General features: G+C 38.0%; 1 protein-coding gene across 1 annotated transcript in view; it reads right to left on the bottom strand.

Annotated features, from left to right (window-relative positions):
- Positions 1-13834, bottom strand: part of LOC126188932 (cadherin-23-like) — a 514643-nt gene that overhangs the window by 231901 nt on the left and 268908 nt on the right. Inside the window, exons 4-7 of the mRNA XM_049930652.1 lie at positions 10746-10897; positions 10243-10461; positions 9985-10146; positions 529-658 (exon numbers count right to left, since the gene is read on the bottom strand). Coding sequence (XP_049786609.1) covers positions 529-658; positions 9985-10146; positions 10243-10461; positions 10746-10897 — 663 coding nt within the window. The remainder of the gene's footprint in view (positions 1-528; positions 659-9984; positions 10147-10242; positions 10462-10745; positions 10898-13834) is intronic.

Raw genomic sequence — 13834 nt, 5'->3', positions numbered from 1 at the left:
CTTTTCCAAAACAAAATAAAGTGAAGGAGTGAAGTCGAAGAGAAAGTTGTGCTTACATTAAAACTGAACCAAGGGCAATGAACAAACTTGAGGTCTCATTTGATGTAAGAGTCACTGTGCCTAGTGCTGCTGCTGTGGTATCTTAAGCACTGTGGAATCTGACTAGAGCCAGGATATGGAAGCACCACTCTTGACAAGATATGGCAACTTTCTCACCCCTTTCTGCTACAACTTTACTAATTTTCAACAATTATTCATTGTTCACCATGAAATAGATGAAGTACTATTGACTTAAGAGCCAACAAACTGTTTAGTTTTCATATAAATCAAAGTGAATTTTGTCAGTTACTTGGGAAAAAATCCATGTTATTAGTTTTAATAGTTTGTGCCAAAAGAGACAGAACTTTCAACACTTAATTCACTAGTTTATCAGTTTAGTGTAAGTTAATGTAACTGATAAGAACTGAAAAAGTGTGAAAGCAATAATAGCAAATTCTTTCTTGTTCATGAAAATTTAATGACACATACCTTGAAGGACAGATGTTCCAATTACAGCATCCTCACTCACTCTTGTAACAGGTGGCACATACACAAATTCTGGTGGCTGATCTTCCATATCAATAACTTTGACTAAAATGGCAGCAGTCCCTGTGTTTACCTAAAAAAAATTAAATTACTCTCTGTCAGGTGTAACTTACCACTTCTTTAAAGAAATGAGTAAAAAGCATTTTGAGGAAAGGTTTTAATATTAGAAGCCTTTCACAGTATCTGTTTACAACTGTATATGGACATGAATTATGAAACAATAATACACTGTAGTAACTGATCATGCCCCACATCTGGCATAATACAGTGGAATCTTGCTTAACGAGCACCTCCCATTATGCACTATTCACATAACAAGCAAAACAAATTGTACAAAAATGACTCGCTTACGAGTGATGTTTCACAAAATGAGTGACGACAATTTAGTGTGATGTCACCAGCTGTTCACGCGTCTTGGGGGAAATGTTCAACAATATGAATGCCTTTCATTGTCAGCAGTGGCATATGAACAATGTTTTTAGTATGTACTGCAGTCTGGGTTTAGCACTCTTTCTGGTACCATCTTAGTGCAGCTTGTTATCACACATTTTTCTAAACTTGTGTTCACACAGTGTTTTCTTTTTTTGTGCAAATTTTAATAACCCTTGTAGAAATGTCCCCAAGAGCTGCAAGAAGACAACCATAAGAGAAAGAAAATGACCTTAGAAATGAAATGTAAAATCACTGAAAAACGTGAATGTGGTGTCAGTGTTGCTGATTTAGCATGCATATACAGTCAATCTACATCAACTGTATACATTATCCTCAAGAACAAGGACAAGATTAAGGAGATAGATGCTTCAAAGGAGTGAAAAGAGTATCTAAACAATGGTTTCATATTCTAGACAATGTCGAAAGGTTGCTCATTATATGGGTAAATGAAAAGCAATTGCAAGGCAACACTATTAACAAGAGCATGACTTGTGAGAAGGTGGGAATGATTTCCATCGACTCATTAAGAATATACCAGGATCATCAGCAGCTGAAGAAGTGTTTACGGAAAGCTGTGGGTGGTTCAAGAAGTTTAAAGAAAAGAACTGGCATCCACAACATGGAGAGAGCACAGCAAAGCAGCCAGCTCCAACACAAAGGCAGCAGAGAATTTCATCAGCAACTTCAAGATGCTCATAGATTCTGAGGATTATCTGTAACAACAGGTTCTCCATTGTGACACGATGGGTCTACTCTGGAAAAAGATGCCAAAGTGTACCTTTATAACAGCAGAGGAAAATGCATTGCCTGGTCACAAGCTAATGAAAGACCACTGTCATTGGATTAATGAAGTATTTGGTCCATCTGTGAAAATAATATTTGCTTGAAATGAATATGCCACTCTATGTCTTGTTTGTTATGGACAATGCTCCAGGCCTACAAGAACACCTCCTTGAAGAAATTCTGTTCTTGAAGATCCAATTTCTGCCTCCCAACACCATCCCATTACACCAGCCTATGGACCAGCAGATTATTTCTAACTTTAAGAAGCTCTGCACTAAAGCACTCTTTGAGCATTGCTTTGAGTTGACTGAAGCTACCAATCTCACTTTCAGAGAATTTTTGAAATATCACTTCAACACTGTTACCTGCGTCAGTATGATCAAAAAGGCATGTGAAGGGGTTAGCAAGAGAACTCTCACTTCTGCTTGGAAGAAGCTTTGGCTGGAGCATTGTCAAATGTGGATCTGAGGCATTTGAGTCAGCATCTGAGGAGGCTGTAATCAACGAGATTGTGTCTTTGGCCAAGACCATGGGACTATAAATGAGCTTGTGGAAGATCACATTCAAGAAATGACACCAAAGAGTTTATGGAGTTGCAACGTGTTTCACAGCAGAAAGTTGTGGAGAGGAGTTCTTCAGAGGATGGAGAGGAGGTGGTAACAGCAAAGGAGCAATCTCCTGGCACTACAAGAGAAATGCTCAAAGCATGGGAATCGGTTGCATTGTACATTGAAAATCATCACCCCAATAAAGCAGTGGCTACATGCATTACAAATTTATTTGACAATAATGTGTCAAATTTTTGACATGTGTTGAAGTGTTGGCAGAAACAAATTACCATAGATAGCTTCCTAGTAAACAAGAATTAGATATGTATCATGAATAATAAAGTGCATAATACTGTATCTATAATTTTCTTTCAATAAATGGCATGAATAAGATAAAACTTTTAATAGTTTTTCTCCGTGGAACACATGATCGAAATTTATATGGGATAAATTGTTTCATTTAATGAGTATTTCACACTACGATTAAGATTCTGGAACAAACTATGGTTGCTATGTGAGATTACACTGTAATTTTGAATACCCACTACAAACATTTATGACAGTGAGACCTCCTTGTTAAAGCAAAACTCTGTGTGGAACTTACTTTATTCCAGAAGTGTAGATATTACTAATTATGCAATAGCAGACAGTAAATGTATGAACATATAGCAGATTCTATGGGAAGAGTCCTCAGAGAAACGTAACAAAATTGAGAAAAATGAATCAATGAATCTGTTTTACATTCATCAACTGAATATACAACTACATTATCTACTATCAGATCAAAAGAACATATCTAAAGATGTGCATTTCGTTGCACATCGTATTATCACCAATATCAAACAGTGGAAAGTGTAGGATGGAATAACAACCATATAGAAAGAATAGAGTGCTACTCACCACATCGGGGAGGCACTGAGTCACAGATAGGCACAATGAAAAAGAATGCTAGAAATAAATAAGCTTTTGCCACCCCCCCCCCCCCCCAAAAAAAAAAAAAAAAAAAAAAAAAAAAAGAAAGAGGAACATTAATGTATGGCTATTGTCTTTGGGTGCTAAGGCCAAATAGTGACTGACTGATGTGAGCAGGGATATTTATCTACGTGTGAATGTGTATAGTTTTCTATTTCTGAACTAGAACTTTGTCCGAAAACTGAAATATTTCTAGCATTCGTTTTCATTGTGGTTGTCTGTGAGTCAAAGCCTGCTCTACATGCTGAGTGGCGATTTATCCTTTCCCTATTGTTGTTATTACTTACATTAATAAGGCCAATGATATAAAAGCAGCTATTAACTAGCCCTAGTAACATCATATTGATTTATTCTACTGTTAAAAATGTATGACCAAACAGAGTAAAATACAAAACTGACTACATTTTTAAGGAAAAATGCATCAGATTAGATTCAGTTTTCATTCCATAGACCCAAAAATGAGATGATTCTTGTGGGTGTGGAACACATCAGAAAGTTTACCATAAAAATCATAAAACATTTGAATACAATACTCACTATCCTGATCATTTATCAGGAGATTGTCAAAATAGGTGAATACATTGTTGTGAACTGGAACTGCTAATATTAACAGAATTAATACACTGTCAAATGAAACATAGTTATGGACTTCTAATAAATTTATCATCATCAAAATGTCTAAAATTGACTTTTGTGACCAAGTGCTGTCAAAACTGAAATATAACATACATTTTTGCAGTCCCCATTAAGATAATCATCTACAGAGTAGCAGGAATTGCCTATTAAAAAGTCTTTCAAACTCTGTTTAAACTGTGATTTGTCTGAAACCAAGTTTTTGATGGTTGCTGGAAATTTATTGAAAATGTGTGTTCCTGAATATTGGACCCCTTTCTGAACCAAGGTAAGTCATTTTAGTTCTATATGTAGACTGTTCTTATTCCTGGTATTGATACTATATATTGAGTTATTGGTTGGAAATAGAGATATAGTACTTCCAACAAATTTTATTAAGGAAATAAATAAACTGAGAAGGACTGGTTAGAATACAAAGTTACCTGAATAGGTTCCTACATGATGTTCTTGCTTAGGCACACAATAAGCTTTTGCTCTGTTTGACAAATTACCTCAGAATATGATCCTGTATGACATAATAGAATGAAAGGGAGCAAATTATGCAAGTTTTTTATATATCTCCTACATCTGACACCATTCTCATGCAAATACAGACTTGTTTAGGTGCTTCAATGATTCTGTGGTATGTCCTTTCCAACTGAATTTATTATCGATTTGTAATCCCAGAGATTTAACATTGTCAACCTCTTCAATCTGCATGTCTTCATATGTTATACACATACTTGAAGGAAGTCTCTTACAGGTACTGAACTGCATATAGTGGGTCTTTTCAAAATTTACTCACAATGAATTAGCTTTAAACCATTTATTAATATCAGTGAAAATTTGATTAGCAACCATTTCTAAATCTCTACATGACTTGCTTCTTATTGCAATGTTCGTATCATCTGCAAATGAAACAAACTTAGTATGTGGCAATGTAACAAATGAGAGGTCATTAATTTAAACAAGGAAAAGCAACAGACCCAAGATGGAACATTGAGGAACACCACATCTAATTAATTACCAATCAGATGAAAACTGACTGCTTACTGCACAGGTATTTTGCAGTGACACCCTTTGTTTCCTGTTAGTTAGATGAGACTCAAACAATTTTGCCACACTGCGTGTGACACCATTATATTCCAGTTTACTTAAGAGAGCTCTGTGATTCATACAGTCACAGGCTTTTAACAGGTCAGAGAAAATCCCAGTAGCCTCTAATTTGTTGTCGAATGAATTAAGTATATTCTCATTGTATGCGTAAATAGCTTTCTCCGTATCTGTGATTTGGACAATATGTTATTTACAGTCAGATGATTAAGGAGAAGCTTGAGCACAACCTTTTCAAATATTTTTGAAACAGTCAGCAAAAGTGAAACTGGTTGATAGTTTGATGGTGTCTCTTTACCTCCCTTCTTGTAAAGAGGCTTAAATTCAGCATATTTTGGCCAGTCTGGAAATGTTCCGCTGATAAGAGACTGATTACACAAATAACTTAAGACAGATCCCAACTCGCATGAGCACTCTTTGATTAATTTCATTGATATGTTATCATAACCATCATAGCACTACTTTTTAAGGATTTTATGATGGATGCTACATCTCTGGGAGATGTGAGTATCAATGCCATTTTACTGAAGTTCTTTGTAAAGACTGGTCTCAGATACTCCATTTCACTGTTTGCCAAATCTGATAAACCCAAGCTGTCAGTAACAGAAACAAGGTACTTGTTTTGGAGGTTTGCAATACTACATGCACTTGTTACCTACATCTAATTTAGTTTTAGAGCTATCAGTTCCTCTTTCTTCTTTTGTCACACCTGTCTCTGTCTTCACTATATCCCATATAGTTTTTGTTTTGTTGGTTGATGTAATTACCTTTTTCTCATAATAAAGCAGCTTAGATTTCTGGATTACTTGCTTCAATATTTTATGGTATTCTTTGTAATGTATTACAACACTAAGATAAGAGCTATTCTTAGATAGTAGATACAGCCTCCTTTTTGTCCCAGGTGAATCTTTATTTCTTGTGTAATCCATGGTCAGTTCTGGACTTCTGTTTGATTTGAGTTACCTTCAGGGGAAAACAGTTTTCAAAACAGAAACTAACTTTACCAATGAATGCTTTGTATTTTCCATCTGAGTCAGAAGTACTGTAAACATCTATCCTGTTCATATCTTTGAGCCATCTCCTAACATTCTCAATTTTTGACTGATTTATTACCATCCTGCTCTCAGATTTAATAGATTTTTTTTCCCTGAAAAGTTTCAAAATTTAACACAAGATCTGCATGTCATGATCAGATACCCCATTTACTATTGGTTTTGTGATGTGGTTTCTTTTTCTAGATTTCGTCTATAAAGATATTATCAACAGTGGTCAGAGTGATATGCAGGATAGAGATTACTACAAAAACATCTTGCGTGAGTTTACAATAACAGAAAGCTAAGTGCACTGTAAGTCATAGAGGTGGGAGGGGGGGATGAGAACAGACAGTTCAGAAAATAAAAGCATAGAAAACTGAAAGGGAGTGAAGAAAGGTACAGATACTGTGAAAAAAATGCTGAAACTGAAGAAATTAATGTAAATCAATACGATCTGGGTAGCGAGAACCAAGGACATGTTGTAATGCCAGAAACTGGTGTCTGGGGGAAGAATCCAGATGGCATGTGTGGTGAACCGTATCTTCCACTTTTAAGCTCTCAGGTTTTTCATATCTCATCTGGCACAGTCATCTGGCGCAGCCCCCAACAACCAGTCTTCCCTTCTCATCCCATCTGGTAAGTCTCTCCTGACCTGGGGTTTGGGAGACTTTTTCCAAACACTCCCCATTACCTAAACCTCATCAGTCCCTTTCTATCACTCTTCTTACTTCCCCTTCAACCCTTTTGCTGGAAGAAACAGCAACAGACTCTGAAAGCTTGCAAATTTTAAATACCTTTATATGTTTGTTCTGCTGCTACTGCTGGGTGAGTAAATTTTTTATCTATCAAATTAGATTATTATTGAGTAAGTTCATGAAGTGTGAAACAATTACACTGAAGTATGAAGTGACCCAGTGCTTAAAATTTGTGGTATTCAAAATATTCTTTGATTGGTAATTGTTTTTTCATTAATTTCTGACTGTTTTCGTTCTATGTAATTATCAGCTGTATCTAGAAAAGACAAAAATGAATTTGAAAATTTATCAATGAGAGCATTATGATGCCATACAAAAGTACCAGTAGTATAATTTACATGCTTGAACTGAGAAGTAGCTAAAGGGCTACCTACATATCTTCTTGGAATAGTTAGCAGAACATGAAAAATTTGTAACCAAGATAGGTGCTGTCAAAAGATGTAAGAAAATAATAAAACTATAATAAATACAAATGATCCATTACTTTGTGTAGAGTCACCATCAGCATACTGTGCTTGCTGCTGTAGCATAAGCAACTGGATAGGCTTGGCCACTAAGTGTTGCTCACTGCACATGCAATATGTTACAAAAATAATGACAGGGATATTAGAATTCTGTATACGCAAATATAGCTTCAGTTCATTATCAACACCTCCATCATGCACAGACAGCAGTATCCAAATGCAGTACTGACAGCAAGCTACAGTAGTTGAATTAGTCAGTAGATGTACTATCATTACTTTTTAAGGTTTCCATCTGAGTTCATAACAACTTTGTGCACAGGTATTACAGACACAACAGTCTGGGGTGCTAAATGGTGTAATGATTCTCTTAGCTTTCTTTTCAAAACCACTCCTAACTCATCTAGTTTGAGTAAAACTGATATACTGGCTGCCACAATATGACGGGTGGGCTGGAACATGTGCTGCAATTGAATTTGCCTCCCCAGTGTTGGTTCCTATGCAATGGTGAACAAAGAACTTATGTTTATATAAGAAACTCTGTATTTAAGAGCAATATATCTCAAAAGACTTTAGATTAAAGGCATTTTATGGAGATTGTTCACAGGATCGCATCAGATTCACTGGAGAGGGTAGCTTCCTTGTAAATCACGGTGGAAGAGCAGGTTGGGAGAGTTCAGTTCTGGGTGTGAAACAATGTAGGGTCTATGTTGGTTTTGGAGAGTAATACAGCATGAACTTCCTAATGTTGTTGCCCCTCCCTCCTCTGCAGGAGCTTTAAAAGTCTTGAAAGAAGGCTAGCGCTAAATTCTTAGTGATGAAGGATATGGCTTAGTTACTACTGATGAAGTACGGGATATTGTATACTGATCAAGTCGACCACTGCATTTTACTAAGTTTTGGTAGTTAATAAAAACATAAACACTCCGTCTTCAGGCCACAAGTGGCCCATCAGGTCCATCCGACCACCATATCATCCTCAGATGAGGATGCGGATAGGAGGGGTGTGAGGTCATCACACCGCTCTCCTGGTCGTTATGATGGTTTTCTTTGACCGGAGCCGCTACTATTCGGTCGAGTAGCTACTCAATTGGCATAATGAGGCTGAGTGCACCTCAGTGGAAACATAAGCTGAATCAAAAACCTAAAATGTGGTGAATGTGAGTAGCAACACTAACTGCTTTCTAAAAAAGTACATTATGTCTCCAAGCTATGGTATCATGACAGCAGCTGTACTGAGATTCCCTTCACTCCACTTGATGTGTGAAATCACCTCTCATTGTCTTCAATTTAGACATAGTCTATTGCATGTCCTATTTCAATATTATGTACCTTGTCATTATTTAAGCCTTGTCTTTTATATAAAACTCGGGTGAAACATGTTTTATTCAAATTATATTTTCTATTATTTTCTGTATTGAACTTGTAATTTCAGACAATATATAATTCGTTGAAATTTCACTGGAAACTGAAATAAAAAGTGATAGATTCAGAAGATCACACTCTGCTCCACTACATAAATACCAGTTGTGTAAGTAACAATACGAGAGAAGGAAAGTTGCTACTCACCATATAGGTGTAAGTATACTGATTCATGGTGCAGAATAACTGCTACTGGTAGATAAGGTATGAAGCAGGCTTGATATGTATGTGACCAACTGTTAACAAACTCTTTGAGAAAAGTCATGTGGAAGTACAATGAGAAAATTACACCGATAAAAACTGATTGTAGTTAAACTACCAATTATGGAAAAGATGGGTTGTTACTCACAGTACAGATAACACGCTGAGCTGCAGACAGGCACAATGAAAAGACTGTTACACATTAAACTTTTGGCCAAAGCCTTTATGAGAAAAGAGAAACATACACGAATTCACATGAGCAAGGGCACCTCACACACACATGATCACTATCTACCTGGTGTAGTGTCTGGAGGCTGTGGGGGAGGGAGGAAAGGGAAGGGAAATCAGGAGTTGAAAGGAGAGGAGCAGAGAAGGGGAAACAATTGGTGGGTGCATTGGCAGAGAGCAGTACACAATGAGGGAGGGGACATGATTTGGGAGGAGGTGATAGGACAGAGGGGACAGAAACTGTTGGGTTTCTACATTAACCTACTATCCCCACACCCTCCACCCAGCAGTTCCTGTCCTCTCTGTCCTATCACCTGCTCCCAAATCATATCCCCACCTTCACTGTACATTGTTCTCTGCCAATGCATCCACTGATATTTCCCTCTTCTCTGCTCATCTTCTTTTTGCTTCCTTTTATCCCTTCCCTCCCTCTCCCACAGTTTCCTGATGCTGCACCAGGTTGCCCTGTCTTCCAGCTCTAGACTCCACTTGCTCTGCCACGCAGCACTATTATCTCTCTGACACCTACACCCTGCTGTCCTTTCCCCTTACTGCTCTACTATGGATTGTTGCCCCTGTTTGACGTGTTCCAGTTTCTGTCTGGCCTGAGCAGTGAGAGATGGCATTCATGAGCGTGTGACATGTGTTTGCTTGTGTGAATGCATGTATGTTTCTTTTTTCTGATGAAGGCTTTGGCCAAAAGCTTTATGCGTAAAAATCTTTTCATTTTGCCTGTCTGCAACTCAATATGTCACCTTAACAGCGAATAGCAATCTATCCTTTCCATAATTGCTGACATTCCAACCTGGACTTTACATTGCTTGAAAGTTAAACTAACCTTCTCATTATTTGCTCGGTCTGTTGCTAGCACTCTAAGTTGATACAAAAATTTCCTTTCATAATCTAAATGTCCTGAAAGTCTGATGACACCTTTCCCATTGACAGTAGAGATAGAAAATACATCATTATCACCATCAGTTTCTTGCAAATGGTAGACAACCTGCAAAAAATGATAGCTAAATTAGTTAGGTATAAACCAACACCATTTTTTAAATTTTTAATCACATATTACTCAGTAACAAATTGTTTACTTCACCTGCCCATATGATCCTTCATCCCGATCTGTAGCTTCAACAGTTGTAATAATTCCAGGTGGACTGTTTTCTTCAATACTGATGGTTGGTTGATATGGTTTAAAAACTGGTTCGTTGTCATTGATATCTTCAACCAAAATGAATAAACTTTGAGTGACATAGTTCCCATCACCCAAGTGGCCATCAGTCAAAGTAAGGACAAGAGTGTACTCCTCCTTCTCCTGTGTGACACAAAAATTTCACTTGAATTCACTTTTACTTTCAGTTTTCAGAATATGATTCCTATGACTTAGCAAATCATGAGCAGTGTTTAATTCATGACGAAGAGTGAAATAATGGTGTCATGACAACTACTGTGTGAGTTTCTGCTTGTAATGCTGAATTCATTACATACAGCCAGATAACAGATAAATGCATTCACACAAATACATAGTCTAGAAGCCAATAATAAATAAAAACCAAAGGAATAAGATACAACAAACATCTGTGTTTGATGACTACAAACCTCCCTGTCAAGGGGCTTCCTGAGGTAGATACTGGCCTGGTTACCAGCAAAATTCTCTATTCTGAGAATGTCGCTGTCCGGTTGTTCACGTACACCGAAAGTAAGGGAGTCTCCATCCGTGTCGACACCCCGCAGCCTATATAGTAGGCTACCTATCAACATACAATAGTTCTTTTTCAGGCACATGAAGTAAAAACAGTTTGAAGAAAGCTTCTTACAGACTGAAACAGAATATATCATTTCACATTCTCACTGTCATTAGCTACTGGTACTATCCAAAAATGGTTCTCTAGTCATTAGTTCAGATCTGAACATTGTAACTCATTTTCATTGGTGTACATGGGACACAGTGGAAGAATGGGGTAATATCCCTTACAGTATCAACAAGTACTCAGAGTGAAAGGTCCAATTTTCCTGAACTTCTAATGAGTTGAATATAGATAGTCTGTAGTGTAGAATCCAAGTTTTCAGTGTATATAACACTGTCTTAACTGGAGGGAACCACAAAATGATGAAACTTTGGTACTTTTTCAGTTTTTTGTATATAATCTTTTTTTCCTCAGCTACCAACAAAAATCATTTTCTCGAAGAGTGTTAAATTTCCTCTATTTTTGCAAGACATACTTACCAAAATACAGAGCTTCAATGAAATGGCAGGTTGCTCAAATTATCAAAAAAATTGCAAGAAGTGCAGTTTTTATTTAGTATTAGAACTTTAATCCTGAAATTTAAAAGCATAAGGTACATACCTCTAATGCTCAGTTTTTTATCAATCCCACAGACCCTCCCCCAACAGTGGGTTGGGCTAATGTCTTGTTACTGAATGCAAGACTTCTTTATACAACATTGTGACTCTACCACTATGCCTTGGATTCAGTTCTTCCACATGTCTGTCTTGCTTAAAAGTGTCATTAAAGATGAATCGATGGGGGATCGAAACCTGCACATCAAGTGTGCCGAAGAAAGGATTCTGTACTTGCAAGCAGTAAACCATTTGAACTATGCTAAGAGTGCACATCTGTACTACCAGGACATGATCACTTTAAAAGACAAACCTGATCCTCAAATCAAACAATGGAAAATCCAGGGTGGAATGTAACAGTATTAGACAAGGAAAGTTGCTACACACCATATAGTGGACATGCTGAGTCACAGATAGGTACAACAAAGAGACTGTCACAAATATAGCTTTTGGGCAGTAAGGCCTTCATCGAAATTAGATGACAAACTCACACATATACACTCATACAAACACAACTCACACACACAACTGCAGTCTCAGGCAACTGAGACCACACTGTGAGCAGCAGCACAATTGCATGATGGGAGTACGACTGGGTGGGGATAATGAGGACACTGGGGCGGGGAAGGGGAGGGACATAGGATAGGGGTGGCAGACAGTGAAGTGCTGTTGGTGAGCATGCAGGGATGAGGTGGAAAGCTATGTGCAGTCGGGAGGTTAGGCGGAGAGCAGCAGAGAGGTGGGGAGCATAGCGGAAAAGGAGAGAAGTAAAAAGGCTGAGTGCTATGGAGAAATGAGGGCTGTGTAGCACTGGTATGGGAAAAGAATTACACAGCCCCCATTCCTCCATTGCGCTCAGTCTTTTTACTTCTCTCCTTTTCTGCTATCCCCCCTTCCCACCTCTCTGCTGCCATCCATCTAACCTCCCAACTGCACATAGCTGCCCTACCCTCTTTCCACCTCCTCCCTGCACGCTCTCCTACAGCATGTCACAGTCAGCCACCCCTACCCTACAGCCCTCCCCCTCACCACCCCAGCCTCCTCTTTAGCCCCACCCAGTCACCACTCCCATCATCCACTGGTGCTGGTGCTCGCAGTGTGGTCTCAGAAGCCTGAGATTGCAGTTGTGTCTGTGAGATGTGTTTGCGTGAGTGTGTATGTGTGTGTGTGTTGTCTACTTCTGACGAAGGCCTTACTGGCCAAAAGCTATATTTGTGACAGTCTTTTTGTTATGCCTATCTGCAACAGCTTGTCCCCTGTACAGTAAGGTAGCAAATTTTCTCTTCACAATATTGAGAGTAAATAGAAATTTTCACTGAGGTACACTGAAGAACATATAAATAGCATGCAGATATGATGCCTTCCCGAGCATCTGGTAATCTTAATACTGAGAAGTCGAACGCATGATTCTCTATACGAGAACATTTCTTGGGTCTTACAAGCCAGCATCGCTTGGCACAAGTACAGTTAATCTCGAAGGAGTGAACTGTTATTTAGCTTGAGGAAATGGCATCAGCTGCATGAAGAAAATGCTGTGAGGAAACTTTGAGGATGTGAAGTTCAAACGGGAAACAAGCATGTAGCTCTAGCCTCAATTTCATGTGCTCTCAAAATCTGAGACAAAAAAAGGCACAGCCTCTACTCTCTTTCACAAAGTTTGCATTGCTAAGCAAACTGATGATGACCCGAGAGAATTCTGCAAATTTGATAGCACACTCTTTCCAATAAGTCTCTTCACTGACGACAGTGAGCATGTATACAGTGTTCACTCTAGTGCAGGAAGTGGACTTGAGAATGAGCAAATGTACAATAACTGATGGTGGATACCTTCTACATATGTCTGCCTTTGTAGCAGAGTGGTCAGCATAAAATTTTTATCCAATGACATCAAGAAAAAGAACTTGATTTCTGTGTTGACAACTGGAATGACTGCACGTTATTGTTACGTATGTTTGATTTAATTAAGTATCAAATAAGGCTGGCAGCACATCTGCTGTAGGATCTTGGGAAAGACAAGCAATGTAACTGTGCTGCTTATCAAAGTGTGCTTTAGTACAATGTGAAATAAATGAAATCTTCAGTGCAGCAGTTACATATTTCAATCAAATATAAGTAAATGTAACAGTTTATGCGTCCAGTTTTGTTTAAGTATCTTAAATGATGGAACGACTTGAAACTGTGACAAAAGGTTAATTGAAATACGGCAACACAAGCTTAGAGTGAGAACCATTGTTTATAACCTTCCTCTGAACCTTATTAGTGCAAGTAAGCATCAAAATGAGAAATTTTATACCCATCAGCAAATACAGTAGCCAGAGTTTGAGGTTAAAGTGTCATCAACTGAGGT

The sequence above is a fragment of the Schistocerca cancellata genome, chromosome 5 (assembly GCF_023864275.1).
Source record: "Schistocerca cancellata isolate TAMUIC-IGC-003103 chromosome 5, iqSchCanc2.1, whole genome shotgun sequence".
Lineage (NCBI taxonomy): Eukaryota > Metazoa > Arthropoda > Insecta > Orthoptera > Acrididae > Schistocerca > Schistocerca cancellata.
The sequence above is the reverse complement of the archived record's forward strand: the minus strand, read 5'-3'. Positions and strand labels throughout refer to the sequence as shown.